Source organism: Mesoplodon bidens (genome assembly GCF_964165515.1).
Source record: "Mesoplodon bidens genome assembly, chromosome: 15".
In the NCBI taxonomy this organism is placed as follows: Eukaryota; Metazoa; Chordata; class Mammalia; order Artiodactyla; family Ziphiidae; genus Mesoplodon; species Mesoplodon bidens.
The window spans coordinates 33971022-33988437 of record NC_138171.1 but is presented as its reverse complement, the minus strand read 5'-3'; the positions used below and the strand labels follow the sequence as shown (position 1 = coordinate 33988437).

Sequence of the window (17416 nt, the reverse complement as noted above, 5' to 3'; positions counted from 1 at the left end):
CTGAAAGTCCAGACCCTGGGCTCTGTAACCACTCTGTAGTTAATAGCTTGTGACTATTTCAGTTCTTCGATCTTTTGCATTTTGTTTAAAAGCAGCAGAAGTAACAAAATAAGCACGGTATCCACAATACAAGTTAAAATTTTAGGTTAATCCTTTCAAACACAGTGGCCTATAATCTCAACGTGCTTTTGAGTCTCCACATTAAGGAAGGAGAATCATTGGTGTGACTGTAAATAAACCCTTACTAGGTAAAGGGGGTAGGTGAGAACAGGACAATAGTGTAAACCCCTAAACCCCTTAACACTGACACCACATAGAAAAGGTCAAAAACTGAGAAGCAGCAGCACAGAAAAGGGGCCAAGGGAGAAAATCACAGAAGGGTACAGATGCAGGAAAAAATAAAGAGCAACAAGAACAGCTGCTTTCACAGACCACCCAAGGCTTTGATGATGGTGATGATGGTGGTGACAGTGGTGATGGTGATGATGATGATGATGATGATGACGACGACGACGACGACGCGGGGTTCAGACAACACAGCCGTGCTGTCTGACACCGTAACTTTCATGCCCTGACACAGGCTTCCCAGTGTGGGAAAGAAAACTCTACCTCTGTGCCTGCTCTCACGTCATGCACCGAATTCCTCTGGATGGAGTTTAATTTTTGAAAATGTAGCACTCAACCACATTAATGGCTCAAGTTCACTTACACTGCACAATTACCACTTCCATAATGCAAGACATGCTTTGAATGTGGTACTGTTTTCATGTAACAAACTTACTGACAGCAGCTACTGTGCCAGGCCCTGAGCTTGTACAATTCACCTTTGTTATACTCACTGTTGCAGAGCTTCTGCCAACCAAGTCCACCAGTACAATTGCCTCTGTTTTTCCAAATTTCTCCAGACATTACTGTTTTCTCAGAGAATCCAAGGTCTCCACCTGATACTTTTTACTGTAACTCAATAATGAACTAATACTTAAGTTATAATTTAACTCAAACTCAGGAAAGATGTTAGTGATAACCCAAGATAACTCTTGCTTCCCAAGCGCTCTCTTTCATCTGTCAAAATGCCCAGCTTGCTGTGAGTGAAGGGAACTCTCCAGAGACTCACAGCTTTGGCAACAGGGCCCCACTCAGCTGTGGAGACTGTGACCTGAGCACGGACGAGTCACGGGGTGGGCGGGGAGGGGTGGGGTCTCACCTGCACCAGCGCCTCCTTCATGGCAGTCCAGTTGGACACCCGCCAAGCACACTCCAGGACCAGGTAAGGGTTAATGTGACCTTTGGACTGGCCATACTCCGTCAAGGCTTCCCACTGGTTCAACTCCTTGGAGCACCTAGAGACCAGGGATCCGGGGCCAAAGCTCAGTGACCACGCCCACAGATGGGATTTTAAGTCATTTCCATTCCACCGAAAGGAAAAAGTATTTCCCCCCCACAGAGAAGGGCAGGCTTCTGCGGGATGCTGAGGTGCCCCAGGGCAGTAAACTACGCATGCCCCTGGAGCAGCAAGAACCGCAGCCCCTGCGGCAGAGAGCTCAGAGCTCTGGAGCCTGTGGAGAGCAGGAGTCATTCACTGTTTCTCCAACACACTCTCAATTACTCAAGACTTTAAAAGCTGTTTATAGGTTTTTGTTTGTTCTTTTCTTCACGGGGCCATAAAGAAAGCAGCAAAGTTCCCTCTTAAAAACACTCATTATGAGAAAATTTCAGAGACTTCTCACTGGTTTCCTTAACTGATTCTTGAACATGTCACTGTTCAGCTTACCGAATCCAGTGGTCCTCCCAGAGCTGGTATTCTGGGAAAATAGCAGGAGATGCATTACTCCTCTCATGTTCCTTCTTGGCTTTATCCATTGCCTTTTCATATGATTCTTGTGCCTAAAAAAGTTAAACTGCTTTCAAACTGTGGTTTGACTAGAAACTTTTACATGACCATTGCTCAACTGTTTAGGGCAAGTTGCATCACAGACCCAGGGGTGTCTCATTGCTCTTCTCTAAGGTTACCCAACACCCAGAATTCTCCATTCAGAGAACAGAAGAGAGTGGAGGAGAAGGTGCGTAATTCCCCATACAGAACGGAAGGAGCGGGAGGGAGACTGCCCAGACCCCGGGTGCATTCTTCCATCCGTCAGAGATGAGAGCAGGGGCCACAGCCCGTGCCTCTGCCTCTGGAGTTTCTGTGGCTCAGTGTCCTACATGCGGTGCGACTATACCTGCAACAGTGACCCACACTACAGTGAAAGGACAGGCACGAGGATTAAAATCTCACACTGATCACAATCTACCTACCACTTCCAACAGGATCAATGACTATAGATAAGAAGCATCCACATTAGCAACTAACAGGAAATGATTCAGGACTGAGCTTTAAAAATGTTCACATCACATACATATGTTTCTCTGAAATTGAGACTTTAATCAAAGAGTCTTTATGTGGATAAATAAATGCTTCAAAGAAAACAGTGAATTTCTTATTTAGACACGAACTGACTGGAGGACATAATAAGGAACCACTATAAACGCCTTTCACCACCCATGCGACCTGGACATCCCGCCCGACGGCATTACCTGCTCGAAGAACCCGTGCTGCTCGTAGGCGATGGCCGTCGCTGTCTCCGAGTACTTGCACCGCTTCTGCCACAAGCCTGCCCACATGTCTTCCTCTTGTAACAGAGAGTAAAGTTCAGCGAGGGAATCCAGAATCTCCTGAAACACAGGTCACAGTTTCTGAGTGCTCATGACAACTGCTTTCCCCCGGCCCCAACAGAGCAACTTCACGGTACCTAATTTAAAATCACTGGGGAGATGTTTGCTGGGACCACGAAGTCACCAGCAAGGAAGACGCGATCAACAAAACAAGGCGGGGCCTCACCTGCTGAGGTGGAGTGATGCTCTCCTGCTCATAAAACTCTGTTGTTTGCTTGGGCTTAATCTGCAGGCTCAGCCCTTTCTCAAAGGCCTGGTGCTCGAGCATCAAGGTGGAGCGGAACCAGAGGTTGTGGGTCTTCCCCAGGTACTTGAGCACGCAGGGCCGGATGGGGATGGGAGGGACACACTGGGACATGGCCTCCACAAAGCAGTTGAGGGCACTGGGCTGGCAGTCCCGCTGCACCTGGTGGCTGCCGCTGCACAGGAATGGGCTGATCTCGCCCGCCAGAGCCTGAAACCCAAGAGCAGGTTGACCTGGGTCTCGTGCAAAAATCAGTACATCTTTACTCTCTCACTCAGCATCTGGGATATTTTTGATAATTCACTCTTGGATAATACTAGTTTCCTCAGCCTTTGAAACTTAATCAAATACTTATCAAAAGCTAAAACTACATTTTTCAAAAGAGGACTTAAAAAACAGACTCACATGCTGCTGTCTGTCAGATAGGATTTTCCACAATCTGGGGAAAAGCTGGACCCACGTCTTTTCGGCCAGCGTGGTGGAGATGTGGCACAGCTGAACGAAAGCGCTGAGCAGGGCTCCAGTCTGCGGAGAGGAAAGACTGGTGTAGCGGGCAAGGGCTGGTGCTGAAACCCCTGCCACGCGGGTGCCCCACGCGTCCTTGGTCAGGAAACGTTACTGCCCCACCTTACCACACGCTCCTCCACTTCCAAACTTTCAAAGACCCGAACAAACGTCATGCCAAAGTGAAACACAGATTCTGAGCACCACAGACCCCCGGTGTGCTTAGCAGCTGAGCCAGGACCTGAGTAAGGGGCTCACCAGTGACACACCTACATTTTTAACTTTCAAGGGCATTTCCTATTACTGATTCCACCAGGCCCGAGAAGTACGAACATAATGCTGATGCTGAAAGTGCAAACGAGAGGCACACAGGCGCCATCAAAGCAGAGGCTGCTGAAGGTATGAAGAGGAAACAGGAGAAGCATACACATACTAGCTCAGCTATTTGCCAACAGGTGTAATTCTGAAGAACAAATCAAGAACCATAAAAGTTCAGTCTCTGCAATTGACAGCAGGCAAGAGTTGGAGAGGTGCCTGGAATGCACAGGGCCGAACCAGAACACCCCACAAATGGGGTCGGAGCTGGAAACCAGGGGCCCAGAGGGTATATCAAATCCCCAGATGTGTTTGATTTTGTCCACAGCTCCGTGGTTTTTGAAGTATGAATTTCTTATAAACAGCCAGGTTTCTGGCTGCTTGAAGCCCAGCTCCCCACGCGGCATCAAGAAGCCGGCGCTGAGGGGCTCAGGCACACACTTGCCGTCCCTCCATGGGCCCTGCCGCCCAAGACAGAGACACACACATCACAATCACGTTGTCCTTTTTACCCAACAACAGGTCAAGATGGGAATTCACTCTCATACCCACATCTCTATTAAAAATGCAAAACCCAAGGATACAAATATTCCAAGGAAAATGGAAGAAAACATTTAAGTGGAGAATACTCCTACTTGCTACTCAGGCTGCCCAGTGAGGAAGGCCATGATGAAGCGAGCCTGGCTGACCTTATGTGGCTGCTCCCCTCACCCCGGTCAGGGCGTCAGGTGCCTCCTTGCTCCAAGTCAGTGTGGCAGAGGCCAAAGCACTCAATGGCCACGAGTATCCACAGACCTGCCTATAGAAACGCTCACCTCAAGCAGAGACTGGGGGAGTCCATGGGTTCACGGACTGCTCAACATGTTCAGGGGCAGGGGGAGAACCACAACTACCCCCCAGATTTGCACAGACCTTCACTTCCCGGAGCGTATCAAGAAATTTGTCGTGTCTGTTGGTTAACATATGCAGCTGGTTTCCAATGTCCTTTTCCGAAAGTTCTTTGGTTTTGGGCGTGCTGGTCTGATCTCCAGGAGCTAGTTCAATATCTATCTCCACATCCTAAAAAACAGAAACAAACATGTAAAACCGAAAGGTCAATTGAAGAAAATCAATAATCACAATTCTTGTAAACTTCTTGTTACACTTTTGGTAAATAAAATTTTAGTTTCTTGGAAGTTTATGATTAAATAATCTTGAATTCTAAAATAAACAACAAGCATATTAAACTAGACCAGACCTAGCTCTCTTTCTTACACGACACTATAAAAATGTCACCATTTTGCTTTCATATTTGGATTATGGAAAGCAAAGTTAAAAAGAAATTACAACTTTAGGGACTTCCCTGGTGGCGCAGTGGTTAAGAATCCGTCTGCCAATGCAGGGGACACGGGTTCGAGCCCTGGTCTGGGAAGATCCCACATGCCGCGGAGCAACTAAGCCCATGTGCCACAACTACTGAGCCTGTGAGCCACAACTACTGAGCCTGTGCTCTAGAGCCCATGAGCCACAACTACTGAGCCTGCACTCTAGAGTCCACGAGCCACAACTACTGAAGCCCACACACCTAGAGCCTGTGCTCCACAGCAAGAGAAGCCACCGCAGTGAGAAGCCTGCACCCCGCAACAAAGAGTAGCCCCCACTCGCTGCAACTAGAGAAAGCCCATGCGCAGCAACGGAGACCCAATGCAGCCAAAAATAAATAAATAAAATAAATAGAATGCAACATAGCTGCCTGGCTGTCTTGCTCATTCAGATTAATAATACTGTCAGGCCAATGCACAGAACCTTGCTGGCATGGTGTTTTACACAACTCATCCCCCAAAAAGAATGAACCTTATTTCTCTCTGAATTTTCTGGGAAGTCACAGTCAAAATCCAATCATCAGACTAGGCTCTAAGTCACGTTATTGGCCATGTGGTGTGCGCCCTTGAAAATGCAGAAGAATCACTTCAAAGCTGGCAATTTATTTCACACAGGAGGATGACAGAAAGAAAAAAAGATTCTATCACCAAATGATCTAGTGCTTAGCAACTGCTAAGTGAAGAAAATTTTTATTTATTTGTAAATAAAATAAGTGGATGTCTCACATACAGAAGAGGGTACCAACTACCCCTTTTAAAGCAAAGAGGGTACCCTCCTCCTTCAACACTGACTGGCTGTCTTCTAACATCCAACACTCCAGGCAGACTGAGCTTCCAAGGGCCAACACTCTAAAGGAAACAGCTTACAGACCAACACCCTGAGTGGTGTCAGCCACTGCACACAGGGTACTGACAGTCAGCGGGACCAAGGCTCTGCCCTGCGGGTCGGGTCTGGGCTCCACAGCCGCCCCCGCCAGGACTGGGTAGAGACACAGGAGGTTCACACTAGGTGGACCACGGAGCCAGCTAGAGCCACAGTTCCTTCATGACAGCGTCACTTCCTGGAGCAGTGCTTTGTAATACAACACGGGCTACTCCTGACTTGGGGAGAACAATCACCAAAGAGTAAAATACCCTTTGCTCAGCAGCACAGCCCACAATAAAGTGATCTCTCTCCAAATTTAATGATGAAACAAGGTGCTTATCAATTCTGCTTTTAAAAACATCTAACTGGGGCTTCCCTGGTGGTGCAGTGGTTGAGAGTCCGCCTGCCGATGCAGGGGACACGGGTTCGTGCCCCGGTCCGGGAAGATCCCACATGCCGCGGAGCGGCTGGGCCCGTGAGCCATGGCCGCTGAGCCTGCGCGTCTGGAGCCTGTGCTCCGCAATGGGAGAGGCCACAACAGTGAGAGGCCCGCGTACCGCAAAAAAAAAAAACATCTAACTGAATGGAAATAACCAAGTGTCCATCAACAGATGAATGGATATTAATCAGTCATAAAAATGAATGAAACCTTGCCATTTGCGACAACATGGGATAGACCTTGAGGGCATTATGCTAACTGAAATCAATCATATGATTTCAGTTTTATGTGTGGAATCTAAATACACACACACAAGCTCCTAAATACAGAGAACAGAATGGCGGTTGCCAAAGGCAGAGGGTGGCAGGCAGGTGGAATGGGTCAAGGAGTCAAAAGGTACAAACTTGCAGTTATAAGATGAAGAAGTCCTGGGGATGTAACGTACAGCATGGGGACTGCAGTTAACAATGCTGTGCTGCGTATTTGAAAGTTGCCCAGAGAGTAGGTCTTAAAAGTTCTCCTCACAAGGAAACACTTCTGTAACTATGTGTGGCGATGGATGTTGACCAGACTTACTGTGATGGTCATTTCGCAGTACATACAAATACCAAATCATTACACTGTATACCTGAGACTACCAGGATGTATGTCAATCATACCTCAACATTAAAAAAAGGAAAATATAAGTATTGAACACAGTACCACGTTCAGAGCTTTCAGGCAGAGACAGGTTTTAACACATTGCTCTTGCCCTAAAAATATTCTAAGGCTGATACAAAATTCTCCAACAGGGACGGGAGCCCCGCGGTGGAAAGGGGACACCGTGCGCCGGGCGTTACCTCCTCCTTGGACTCGCTGTTCTCCCGCTCCCGGGGCTCCTGCTTGACGTGTGTGACCATGGCGAAGGCCGCGCGGTCGTGGCTATCGGCCAGGTTGATGACGTTGGTGATGGACGGGAGCATGGCGCCCTGGCAGCTGGTCCCGATGGGCGTGCTCTTCTCACACACGGCCAAGAGGAGCTGGAGGGGGTTTGCGGGAGAGAAGACAAACCTGGGATGCACGTCTGGTGTTCTGGTGCGTGGACCCCGTTAACCCCGAGTTGCCTCGACCAGCACATGCTGATGACCCCAGCCCCCAGCTCGCTCCACACCCCCCGGCTTAGAAAGGAGTCTGACCCTCTCTCCCAGCGTCCCCACTCAGGTACCCCTGACTCCGTATCTAGGCGTAAACTCGGCATCTCTCTCCCTACCAGACAGAACTCCTCCCCTGTCCTCTCAGAGGCACCTCCCAGGCAGGAGTGCAGCTGCTGTGGCTCCATCCACCCATTTTCCCGTCTCTCTCGTCTCCCACCCACATCACCGGGTCCTGCCGGTATCACCTCCTGAACAGCCAGGCAGCCGTCACCTCCTGCCCAGACACAGCTTCCTAACTCATCTCGACTTACTCTTCTCAAACTCATCTTATTCCACAAGCTGACCTTGGCACCCTCTCCCGACACCCCCAGGGGCTTCCCACAGTCCGCAGGGGACGGTGTGAGCTCCCTAGCGGGGCGCCCATAAGGTAACAGTCCCCACGCACACGCAACACCCCCAAGGCTATTCCCCGAAGCCCCGACCCGGCTCACACCGCCCCCGACCCAGCCACTCTTTCATTCTTACTGGACACCCACTATGTACTGTGTGAGGCCCTGGAGATTCGTTTGTCAACTTCACAGAGACAGTGCCCCTGCCTGGTGAGGCTGGAGTGTCAGAGGGAAGGACAAGACCAACATCAACACATAACACACACACACTCATTGTCATGATGCAGCCCAGGGAACGGGCAGGCGACAGAGGATACAAGGGCGCCTGCTTCAGTTCAGCGTGGGTGTCAGGAACATGGCATGTGTGAGAACCCAGGAGGCCAGTGAGGCTGGAGACTAACGAGCGGGGGCAGAGGGGCAGCACAGGGCTGGAGAGGGGCCAGCAAGACCATATCCTGGAGGTGGGGTTTTGTGCTGGGTACAAAGGCAAGGAGCGACACAGTCTGCTTTACTCTATCAGAACAAGTTTGCAACAGTAAAATCTGTGGCGGGCAGGAGGGAAGGTGGGTGAACACTAAGGACACCATTCCTGTCATCTTCGTGAGCCAGAGAGGGAGGCAGGAGAGGGGAGGGAGAAAAGCGAATGGCCTTGAACTGGTAACACCTGGCGAAGGACCAGACACACAGGACGAAGGAGGCAGGACAGCAGGTTCCTAGCTGTGCCCTTCAGCCTGCCATGTCCTCTACATGGTCCAATGTCTTTTTCGTCTTTGTCACTTCCTACCCCAGGGCTTGGCACCTAATAGCAATCGGTCAGTCGCGTGAAAGAATGAAGAATAAATCAGGGAACTCTGCCCACTGTGTTGCCATTAGTGAAGTTCCAGATACTGCTATTTACAGCACTAAGAAAACGTACACTCAGCACCAACGGAAACATGCCAACAAGCTCTCACTGAAACCCGGTGCCATGATTCCCTTCTTTTCCCTCAAAGAGAATTTCACAACCTTGTCTCATTAGACAAAGTGGTCTGGTAACCTATTTGCACAGCATCGGTAACCTGCTTTGGAAAACCTAGGTGGCCTGGTGCAGTACGTTGGTGATTAATCCAAAGAATAAAGCCGGAAGTCTGACTACAATCCTGTGAACAACATCAGAGACCATCTGAACTGCTGTCCACTGAAACAGCCTGACCGTTCACGCAGGGCCTCATCTCCAGCACCCTGGCCTCTTGCACCAAGGGGTCAGAGCCCACAGCATTGTGAGGCTGGTCTGGCCTGGCTGCTCTACCCTTTCTGCTTTAAGTCTTTCCCCTTCCTACTAGAGATTAAAGCGGTCTCGTGGTAGAGATGTCTGATCTGCCTTTGCGTGTGTGGACACCCGGCCCCAGGCCCTCCACACGGACCATGAGCTGGGTCCATCCTACCTCAATGCACTGCTTGATCCAGAAGTGGTTACCCATGGCCTCCCAGTTCTGGGAGCAGGTCACGTAGAGCAGGCGCTCGTAGACGCGACGCTTCATAGAGTTGTCGAAAACCTCGAAAAACTTGGCCCTGATGAGCGGCTGGGCGCAGCGCAGCCCAGAGAGAAAGGCAGGCTCAAGTTTCGCGGTCAGCTCGCTGCCAGAAAGCGTCTCATCCCTGCAATCCAAGAAACGACACCGAGATAGCAGAGCTATGCAGGACAGGGGACCCTCAGGCCGTGAGCAAACGAGCAGTGAACAAGTGGACACCAGCTTTCCGAAAAGCCGCCATGAAGGCCAAGAGTGTGTTCCAAATCGTCCTGGGCTGATGCAGCATTTGAGCAAAAAGGCTCATTAATGATGCCAAAGTATATTATGTGATTTAAATGAACATTTAAAATTTAGATATAATGAGAAGATTAAAAAGTCACATTACTGGCTAGTCAGAGAGCACGCCGGGGACCGACACGAGCAACATTTGATTAATTGCTGTGATTACCTGTAGACATAGTTAACAAGGTCTAAAAACTGTGCATTTAGTTCAAGGTCTTCTGGAAAACGCTTTTCGATGTAGGTCATCATTTTCACAAGCAAAATGGACTTCTCCCGGAGTGTAGGTGTCTGTACAGATTTGTTTTTTAAAGGAAAAGGTCAATTATTTCTGTTTGAAAAAAGACATGCTCCCAAGTATTTCAGCCATATGCTCTACCAATTTTTAAGCTCTTACGATCTTGTCAGGTAAAATAAGACAAGGTTGTTTCTAAATGGTTCTTCGGATGCTTAAGATCAAGACAGGTGCCAACATAAAAGCAACTAAACTAAAAAACAAATCAGAAGTTTGAAAGCATCTTACTAAATCAAATAATAATCCCCCATCATTATTTTTGGCTTAACTTCACCACCATAGAAGACTAACAAGTAAGGTTCATTTAACATTTTAACAGAAGTAAAACCTTATAAGATAAGTGACCAGTTATTCCAAATTTCTGTTTAAACTCTGTTAAGCACAGTGAGAAAAATCCACCATAAAGGAAGATTCGGTGAACGCAAACACTGGAGAAAAAAATGTTTTGTTTGAGAACTTGCAGAAGAGCTTAGAATGCGACGCCTGAATTTCCTTTTACACACACAGGAAGATCACCTGGCCAGAGCACAGCCCCTCTTCACAGCTCACCTGATTGGCTGCCATCGGGGAATTATTTTTAACCCATTCTTCCACAATTTTAACCACGGCCCGGAGCATTTTGGCGTCGGGGGATTTCTCAATGAGGGAGGTCAGGATGGCCTGGATGAAGTTCTTCCTCATCTCCATGCTCATCACAGCTAGGCGCGTCTTCACCAGCTCCAGACTCAGCATCACCAGCTCACTGGTTCCTGCTCAAGCGGAGAAAGAGCCCAACGATCTCTACCAACTTGCCTGAGCAGGCAACCAACTGTCCGCACTGCATGGCACTCTGGATTCTGCCCATTTCCTCCCCAAAATATCTTCTCCTGCAACTAGAGCTCTGGGATTTGAAGTGCCTCACGGCTTTCTGACTACTCGGCCTTGCCAGCGGGGCCCTATAAGAGCCTCCTCACAGGGGAAGGGATGATGGAGCTGGTGGGACCACTGTAGGCAACCCCGCATACAGCCAAGCCCTGAAGCCACATGCATGGCACTGGTGCTCCGAGGGGCAACTGGTAGAGTGACAACCACAGCTCCCTGCCGCACACCAACATATCGCCGATTCCTGAAGCTCATAGCTCAGGTCTGGAACTGGTAACTTAATTCTTCTTCAGAAATAATAGCTCTGATAATAGCAATCTCTGTTTTATAGCAAAATTGTTAGATAACTCTCATCTAGTGATGAATGTTGCTCAAATTTCTTCATTCCTACATTCACAATTTTTAAAAGCAGTTCATTTAAAAAGTGAGTCTTTTTACGGTTGTAAATGAAATGCTCAGAACCTCTTTGTGAAGAGCAGATGATACTGAACTGCATAAAAACAACAGACATTCGTGTTGGCTTTAGAATCTAATCACAGCCGGCACGTTTAGGTGTCGAAGCCTCAGGGAGGAACACGGGGCCGAGCCAGTCACCTGAGGTTGCTTCTGTGCTGCCTGAGGCAGCCTGCGGGCTCAGGTGCTCTCGGACCATCTTCTGCAGGGAGCGCATGAAGACCGAGATCAGCCTGTCGATGTAGCTCGGGTTGTTGCTGCAGGCAGACTTGAGGATCATCAGGGTCCCTGAAAGGTAGAGGGTGACAGGTGTTTTTTGAGAAAGGTCTTAAAAAATTGAGTAATTCACAAAAACGTACTACTTAAAACATTTAAAAATGTGCTAGATAAAAATGTGCCATTTCTGACAAAAGTACAGGTTAATCCCAAATGTCAACATTACAGGTGACCCTTAAACAACACAGGTTTGAACTGCATGAGTCCACTTATGCATAGCTTTTTTTCACTAGTAAATACTACAGTGCTACACGATCTGGGGTCGGCTGAATTTGTGTATGAGGGGCTGCGGACACGAAGGAACCATGTAAAATATACAGAGAGCCAACTGTAACTCGTAAGATTTTCGCCTGCAAGGGGTCAGCGCCCCTCGGCCCCAGAAGGAAAAGCTCAGCCAGTGCGCAGCTGGACCACGCTGGGGAAACCACGATGGACACACGCTCACCAAAGAGCTGGGAGGGGTTGGCGCTGGTGGCCTTCTCGTAGTTGGTGAGTCCCTCATAGATGACTTTGCCCACTGCCGCGTAGAGGCACTCCAGCTCCTCGTACTTGGAGGCCACGCTCGAAGTGCCTGAAACAGTAGTGGGAACCTGGGCTCTGGGGTCCGGCTCGCGGGCCCGGCCAGGCTCTGGGACGCTAACTCTCCTCAGGCTAGCATTGAGCTTGGCTGTCTGGGACCTGCGGTGACTGACACAGGCACCTCTCACCGCAGGACGCGTGGTTCCCAGTTTACAGAGCTCAGTAACCACCTTTCATGCCACCAAGCCTCGCCCGAATACCCTAAATACACTTACATATAAGATGCCAAAATTCTATCTTGTCCGCTGTTCAACAACTGACAAAATATTTTAACCTAACTTCCTTTAAATACCATATGGAAATGGTATGTTCAGCTGATGAAGAAAACTGTATTTCCAAAGCAGACAAAAAACTGCTTTGGGAAAAACTGCTAACGCAAAGACTGCTACCATGAAGTTTTTATGTCAACTTCTTTTAAAGGAAGTTTAAAGGTACAAAGAAAAGCAGAATAATAAAATGCTCACTATAGTAACAGGAGGATGAGCATTCTCAGCTAACAAGCTCTGTGCCCACCCATCCACTCAGAAAGAAAGAAAGGCGCCAACAGCAAAGGTCACATACTTGGCTCCGTTGGGAAAATACTCATGAGGCGTGAAAGAAGGCTGTGGACGGCTCGTAACACTTTGGTGTTTCCGCACGTCATACAGGCTGCGATTCCACGCTGCAGGGGTTTGAAGCTGCTCAGGATGGCTGGGGACTGCAGTACTGTCAGCAAGAAGCTCAGCACTTCCAATCCTGTGCATATGTTCCCATAGTTCACTTGATTGGGCTGCTCCTGGAACGGAGAACACAGGCCACACACAGATGAGATAAACAGTACAGCGAATTACAAACAGAAACCAAGCGAAATTAAAACTACACATGTCAATAAGTACTTGGAAATGAAATAAACAACCACTGAAGAATAAACACATCAGGTATATAAATGACCACCATATTTTATTAACACAGTAAGATTTCATAATCTTCCTTTTAATAAATTTGCTTTAAATATTTAGTCAAACTTCCCTTAAGCTCATGAAAGATATTAATATTCAATATTAAGTAGTACTAAAATTTTGAAAATCACTAAAATCTGGTTTAAAAAGGCAACTACTGCAATGAATTTTACTTTTTTCTCATGTTTTTAGTTAAAATACATATATCCTTCCAAAAAGAAGTATCTTTGAAACTGTGTATCATGAAATCAATCTAACAGATTGTCAGCATTAAAAAAAAAAAGAGGGCTTCCCTGGTGGCGCAGTGGTTGAGAGTCCGCCTGCCGATGCAGGGGACACGGGTTCGTGCCCCTATCCCGGAAGATCCCACATGCCGCGGAGCGGCTGGGCCCGCGAGCCATGGCCGCGGAGCCTGTGTGTCCGGAGCCTGTGCTCCGCAACGGGAGAGGCCACAGCAGTGAGAGGCCCGCGTACAGCAAAAAAAAAAAAAAAAAAAAAGAAAGATAAAAACCCCAAAAGAATAAAATAGAAAATAGAGCACAAGTTTTACAGTAAGGATTTAAGTTTGGCCTCACAACACATGTGTCTGTGGCTGACGCACACACATGCCCTGCAGGTGCACCGTGTGTGTGCACTGCTGTGAGGCAGATCATGGGGAAAGGCAGGAAGTCAGTGTGAGCAGACCCATCGCCCTCAGAAAACGTCAGCCTGCGAAGGGGCTGAGCTTGATTCAATGGTGACTACATTTGATAGGAAAATAATTTGACCTTTCAAAGAGAAAAAGAGGAAAGAAATCTGCAAATAAGCAGCAAGCATGTGCTGCAGACTCAGGAGGCCTATTACTCTGTTTCCATAACACAGGTTAACCTGTGTAAACTTTCAAAAAACTTGAGCAATGATGCTGCTCATCTTTGCAGCACAAAATAACAAATGCTTACAGTAGGTATGATCATCCTGAGACCAAAAGCTTTCAAATTTCACCACAGAACTAGATAAACTGAACTGTATCCTGGTAATGAAATGGATAAGGCAAGAGAACAGCTTCTGCAACCTCCAGAGAATTACAGAATCGTGGTTTTTACAGAAACAAAAACAACCAAAAAACCCAACAAATAATCAGCATCTGGGGCTATCTCTAATTACCTGACTATACAGTGCTATGTCCATCATTCAATCTATTTTAAAAATTCAACTTTACTTTAAAGGTGGTTGCATAAGTCAACTAAATATGTTTATTCCATGCCAGCGGGTAGGTGGGTTTAAGAAATTAATCTGTGAAAGGCAAGAGAACTGTTCTGTTTTCAAAACTCCCAACTCTCCCTAGGGTGGAGGTGAGAGCTGAAGACTGAGCCATTTTCAGCGAATGACACTCCCTCCTCATTAGCCAATGGCCAGAGGAGAAGGTGAAAGGGGCCATGACCAGCCGCGGGCAAGGAGATTGGGGTTGGTGGCCCGCCCGTGCCCGGGCCCTCGCACCTACCACGCTCATTAGCAGCTTGTCGAACCACTGGAGTTTGAGCTCCGACTTGGACCACATGTCTGGTCGCAAGGCTGTCTTCAGGAGAGTGACACACCGGCGGGACAGCACCTCCCCAGGAGACCCCGCAGTGTTGGTGTTGTCGTTAACCTGGAAGTTCACGCACGTTCAAGCCCGAGTTTCCCAGCACACGTGTGCACAGGCCTCTCGCCCGCTGCTGCCCCGCGCCCTCCCACCCCAGTGCTCCACCTCCTCTCCTGTCTGACTCAACCCCGCCTCAACCCAGCTGTCTCTGATCCCTCTGGGGACACCCCCTCCTCCCTCACAGTGGGTCAGTGGTGATTTGCACTCATTTGTGCGATTAATCCATCAGCTGGGCCTCCCAGGCCGTGCCCAGCACGCTGCAGCACACAGGAAAGGATCGGCTGAAGAGTTTAGAAGACTGTTTTCAGTACTTGGAGATCCGCAATAGTGTTGCAAAGTATACTATTTTTTAATAATTATAAAAACTACTTTGTGAGGGAAATTTCAGTTACAAGGTTTTTCGAAATATAAAAATGAAGTTTCAGGAATTGATTCCCAACAACTCCATGAAAATATATTACTGATTTGAATGATAAATTCAAGTTATAAAGCATCTGAATTACTAATGTTGTCCATAACTTATGTAGGTTGGGTCATCCCAACACCTTTATGACACAGATAACTCGAAAGTCAAGTGATTTGCCCAAGATCACTGAACTGCCATGTTTCCCCAACACCAAGATGCTATTATAAGCTATACCATTACTTCATCACCACTGAAAAAAAATGTTTTTTAAAATCGTATTATAAAACACAGGCAGACTTCAGATATTAGCAAGTCACGAAATGAACGGAATTTGGTATGAAAGGGACAAAACTAGCTCTCAGACCCTGGTTTGTCTATTTCTTTTTTGACTAAACCATCACAGACAATCAAAGTCACTGGAGCCTATCAAGCAGCCTTTGTTCGGAAGGATCCCTAACCTGAGACACGCAGATACCACACCTGACAGGCCACGCGGATGAGGAAGTTCACCACGGTGTCCGTGTGCTGCTTGTCAATGGGCTTGGCAAGGAGGGAGTCCGCACCCGGCAGAGACTGGCTCCGCCCAAACACCTGGAGACGGCGGGAAGAGAGTTCTCAACAGCGCAGCCCACTAACTGCACGCGGCCCTCCTCCCCGGGGCAGATCCCATCCTGGACGTCAGGGACACCCCTGGCGGGCGTGGTCTCCGCAGAAGGACAAGCAAAGTAGCCATGGAGAAAGTATGGGGTCATGTGCGTGCGACTGAAAGGGCCCAAGGTCCAGGAAGCCAGCAATGTGGGACATCGTGGGGTTTCTAGCTGTGAGGGCAGCCTTTCCCAGCTGTCCCGCTGGCACGGTGCTGGGCACTCGGCCCACATTCAAAGTTTGTTGGATAAATGAACCCGTAAAAGGCGGCGCTCGCAGCCTGTGCACGTGCTCTTACTGCGCTGATGGCTCCCGTCGCCGTCCTGAAGCGCTTCACTTCCTGCGCAGAGTCCACCGACAGGCCTCTTTTAATGGAAGATGAGACAGAGTTGACTCCTTCTCCACTTGTATTTGGGTCCATGTCTGCATCCGGCTTAAAGAAACACACACACACTTGACCTTCCTGACTGTTCTCCAGGGAGAGGTCTAAAGAACAATCAGGGAAGACTCGAGGGGCTGACGCCCTACCTGCTGGTCCTTGATCCTCTGCAGCTCCCACTTGATGACGACTTCGGACAGGTCCACGGCCAGCCGCCTCTGCTCGATGGTGACGCTGGGCGTGAAGCCCAGCCTCTGCATGGCGCTGACCATGTGCTGCACCAAGTGGTGCCGCACCGGGTAGTACACCTGCAGGCGCGGGCCAGGTCACGCCAGGGACACTGCGTGCCGCCCCGCACACACGCCCACGTAGCCCACCTTGGCCCCAACACACACAGTCCAACCTCCTGCCCAAGAATTCTGAACCGTAACTTTAGCAAAGAAATTCTCAGCACCTTTTGTATGTGTGTTTACCACTCCCCCTCCCCACTACTGAGTCCCAACATAAGAGCGTGTTTCAGCCTTTTAGGACCATCTTTAAAAAATGCTGAACACTGAATTATCTTTAGGTAGGCAAGTCTAGTCACGTGTGTTGAACTTCAGACCTGATGTCATACAAATTAGCCATGCCAAGAGGCAAATTCCCAATTCTAAAAGAGTTGGCTGTAAAAGAATTAGCTTTTAACTCAATCCCTTCTTCTCCACCCAAACATCTACAAGAAGTATCTACATATAAATAAATCCAACAAAGGGGGTGATCTGGTTATAGAGAAGGAGGTGCCAGCGACACCTTCAAGCCAAGTTACCAAAATCTAGAGTTAATGACAACTACCTCCCACCTTAGAGTAACAACTCATCTGTATTCATGGACAACTGAGTACAGCTGACCCTTGAACAACACAGGGGTCAGGGGTGCCCACCCCTGACAGAGTCACAAACGCAAGTGTAAACTTTACAGTCTGCCCTCTCCATCCGTAGTCCCGCATCTACGGATTCAACCAAGGGCAGAGCATGTAATACCGTAGTACGTTTATGGAAAAATATCCGCATGTAAGTAGACCCACACAGTTCAAATCCTGTTGTTCAAAGGTCAACTGTACTTACAAGATAAATGCCATCTTAGCAAAAAGCTTATACCAGGGATATATTCTCTAAACTACAGCAATTTCCATGTTGATAAGGCCATACACATACCCATACTAACCGATGGAT

General features: G+C 48.4%; 1 protein-coding gene across 11 annotated transcripts in view; it reads right to left on the bottom strand.

Annotated features, from left to right (window-relative positions):
- TRRAP (transformation/transcription domain associated protein) overlaps positions 1-17416 on the bottom strand; it is a 111993-nt gene that overhangs the window by 34929 nt on the left and 59648 nt on the right. For all 11 annotated transcript variants that reach the window (XM_081255916.1, XM_081255906.1, XM_081255913.1 and 8 more), the window contains 17 exons: positions 16355-16513; positions 16125-16259; positions 15662-15772; positions 14635-14781; positions 12778-12991; positions 12083-12208; positions 11503-11649; positions 10597-10796; positions 9922-10043; positions 9387-9600; positions 7280-7459; positions 4688-4834; positions 3362-3481; positions 2879-3166; positions 2575-2712; positions 1772-1884; positions 1205-1340 (listed from right to left, as the gene is read on the bottom strand). In XM_081255916.1, coding sequence (XP_081112042.1) covers positions 1205-1340; positions 1772-1884; positions 2575-2712; positions 2879-3166; positions 3362-3481; positions 4688-4834; positions 7280-7459; positions 9387-9600; positions 9922-10043; positions 10597-10796; positions 11503-11649; positions 12083-12208; positions 12778-12991; positions 14635-14781; positions 15662-15772; positions 16125-16259; positions 16355-16513 — 2697 coding nt within the window. The remainder of the gene's footprint in view (positions 1-1204; positions 1341-1771; positions 1885-2574; positions 2713-2878; positions 3167-3361; positions 3482-4687; positions 4835-7279; positions 7460-9386; positions 9601-9921; positions 10044-10596; positions 10797-11502; positions 11650-12082; positions 12209-12777; positions 12992-14634; positions 14782-15661; positions 15773-16124; positions 16260-16354; positions 16514-17416) is intronic.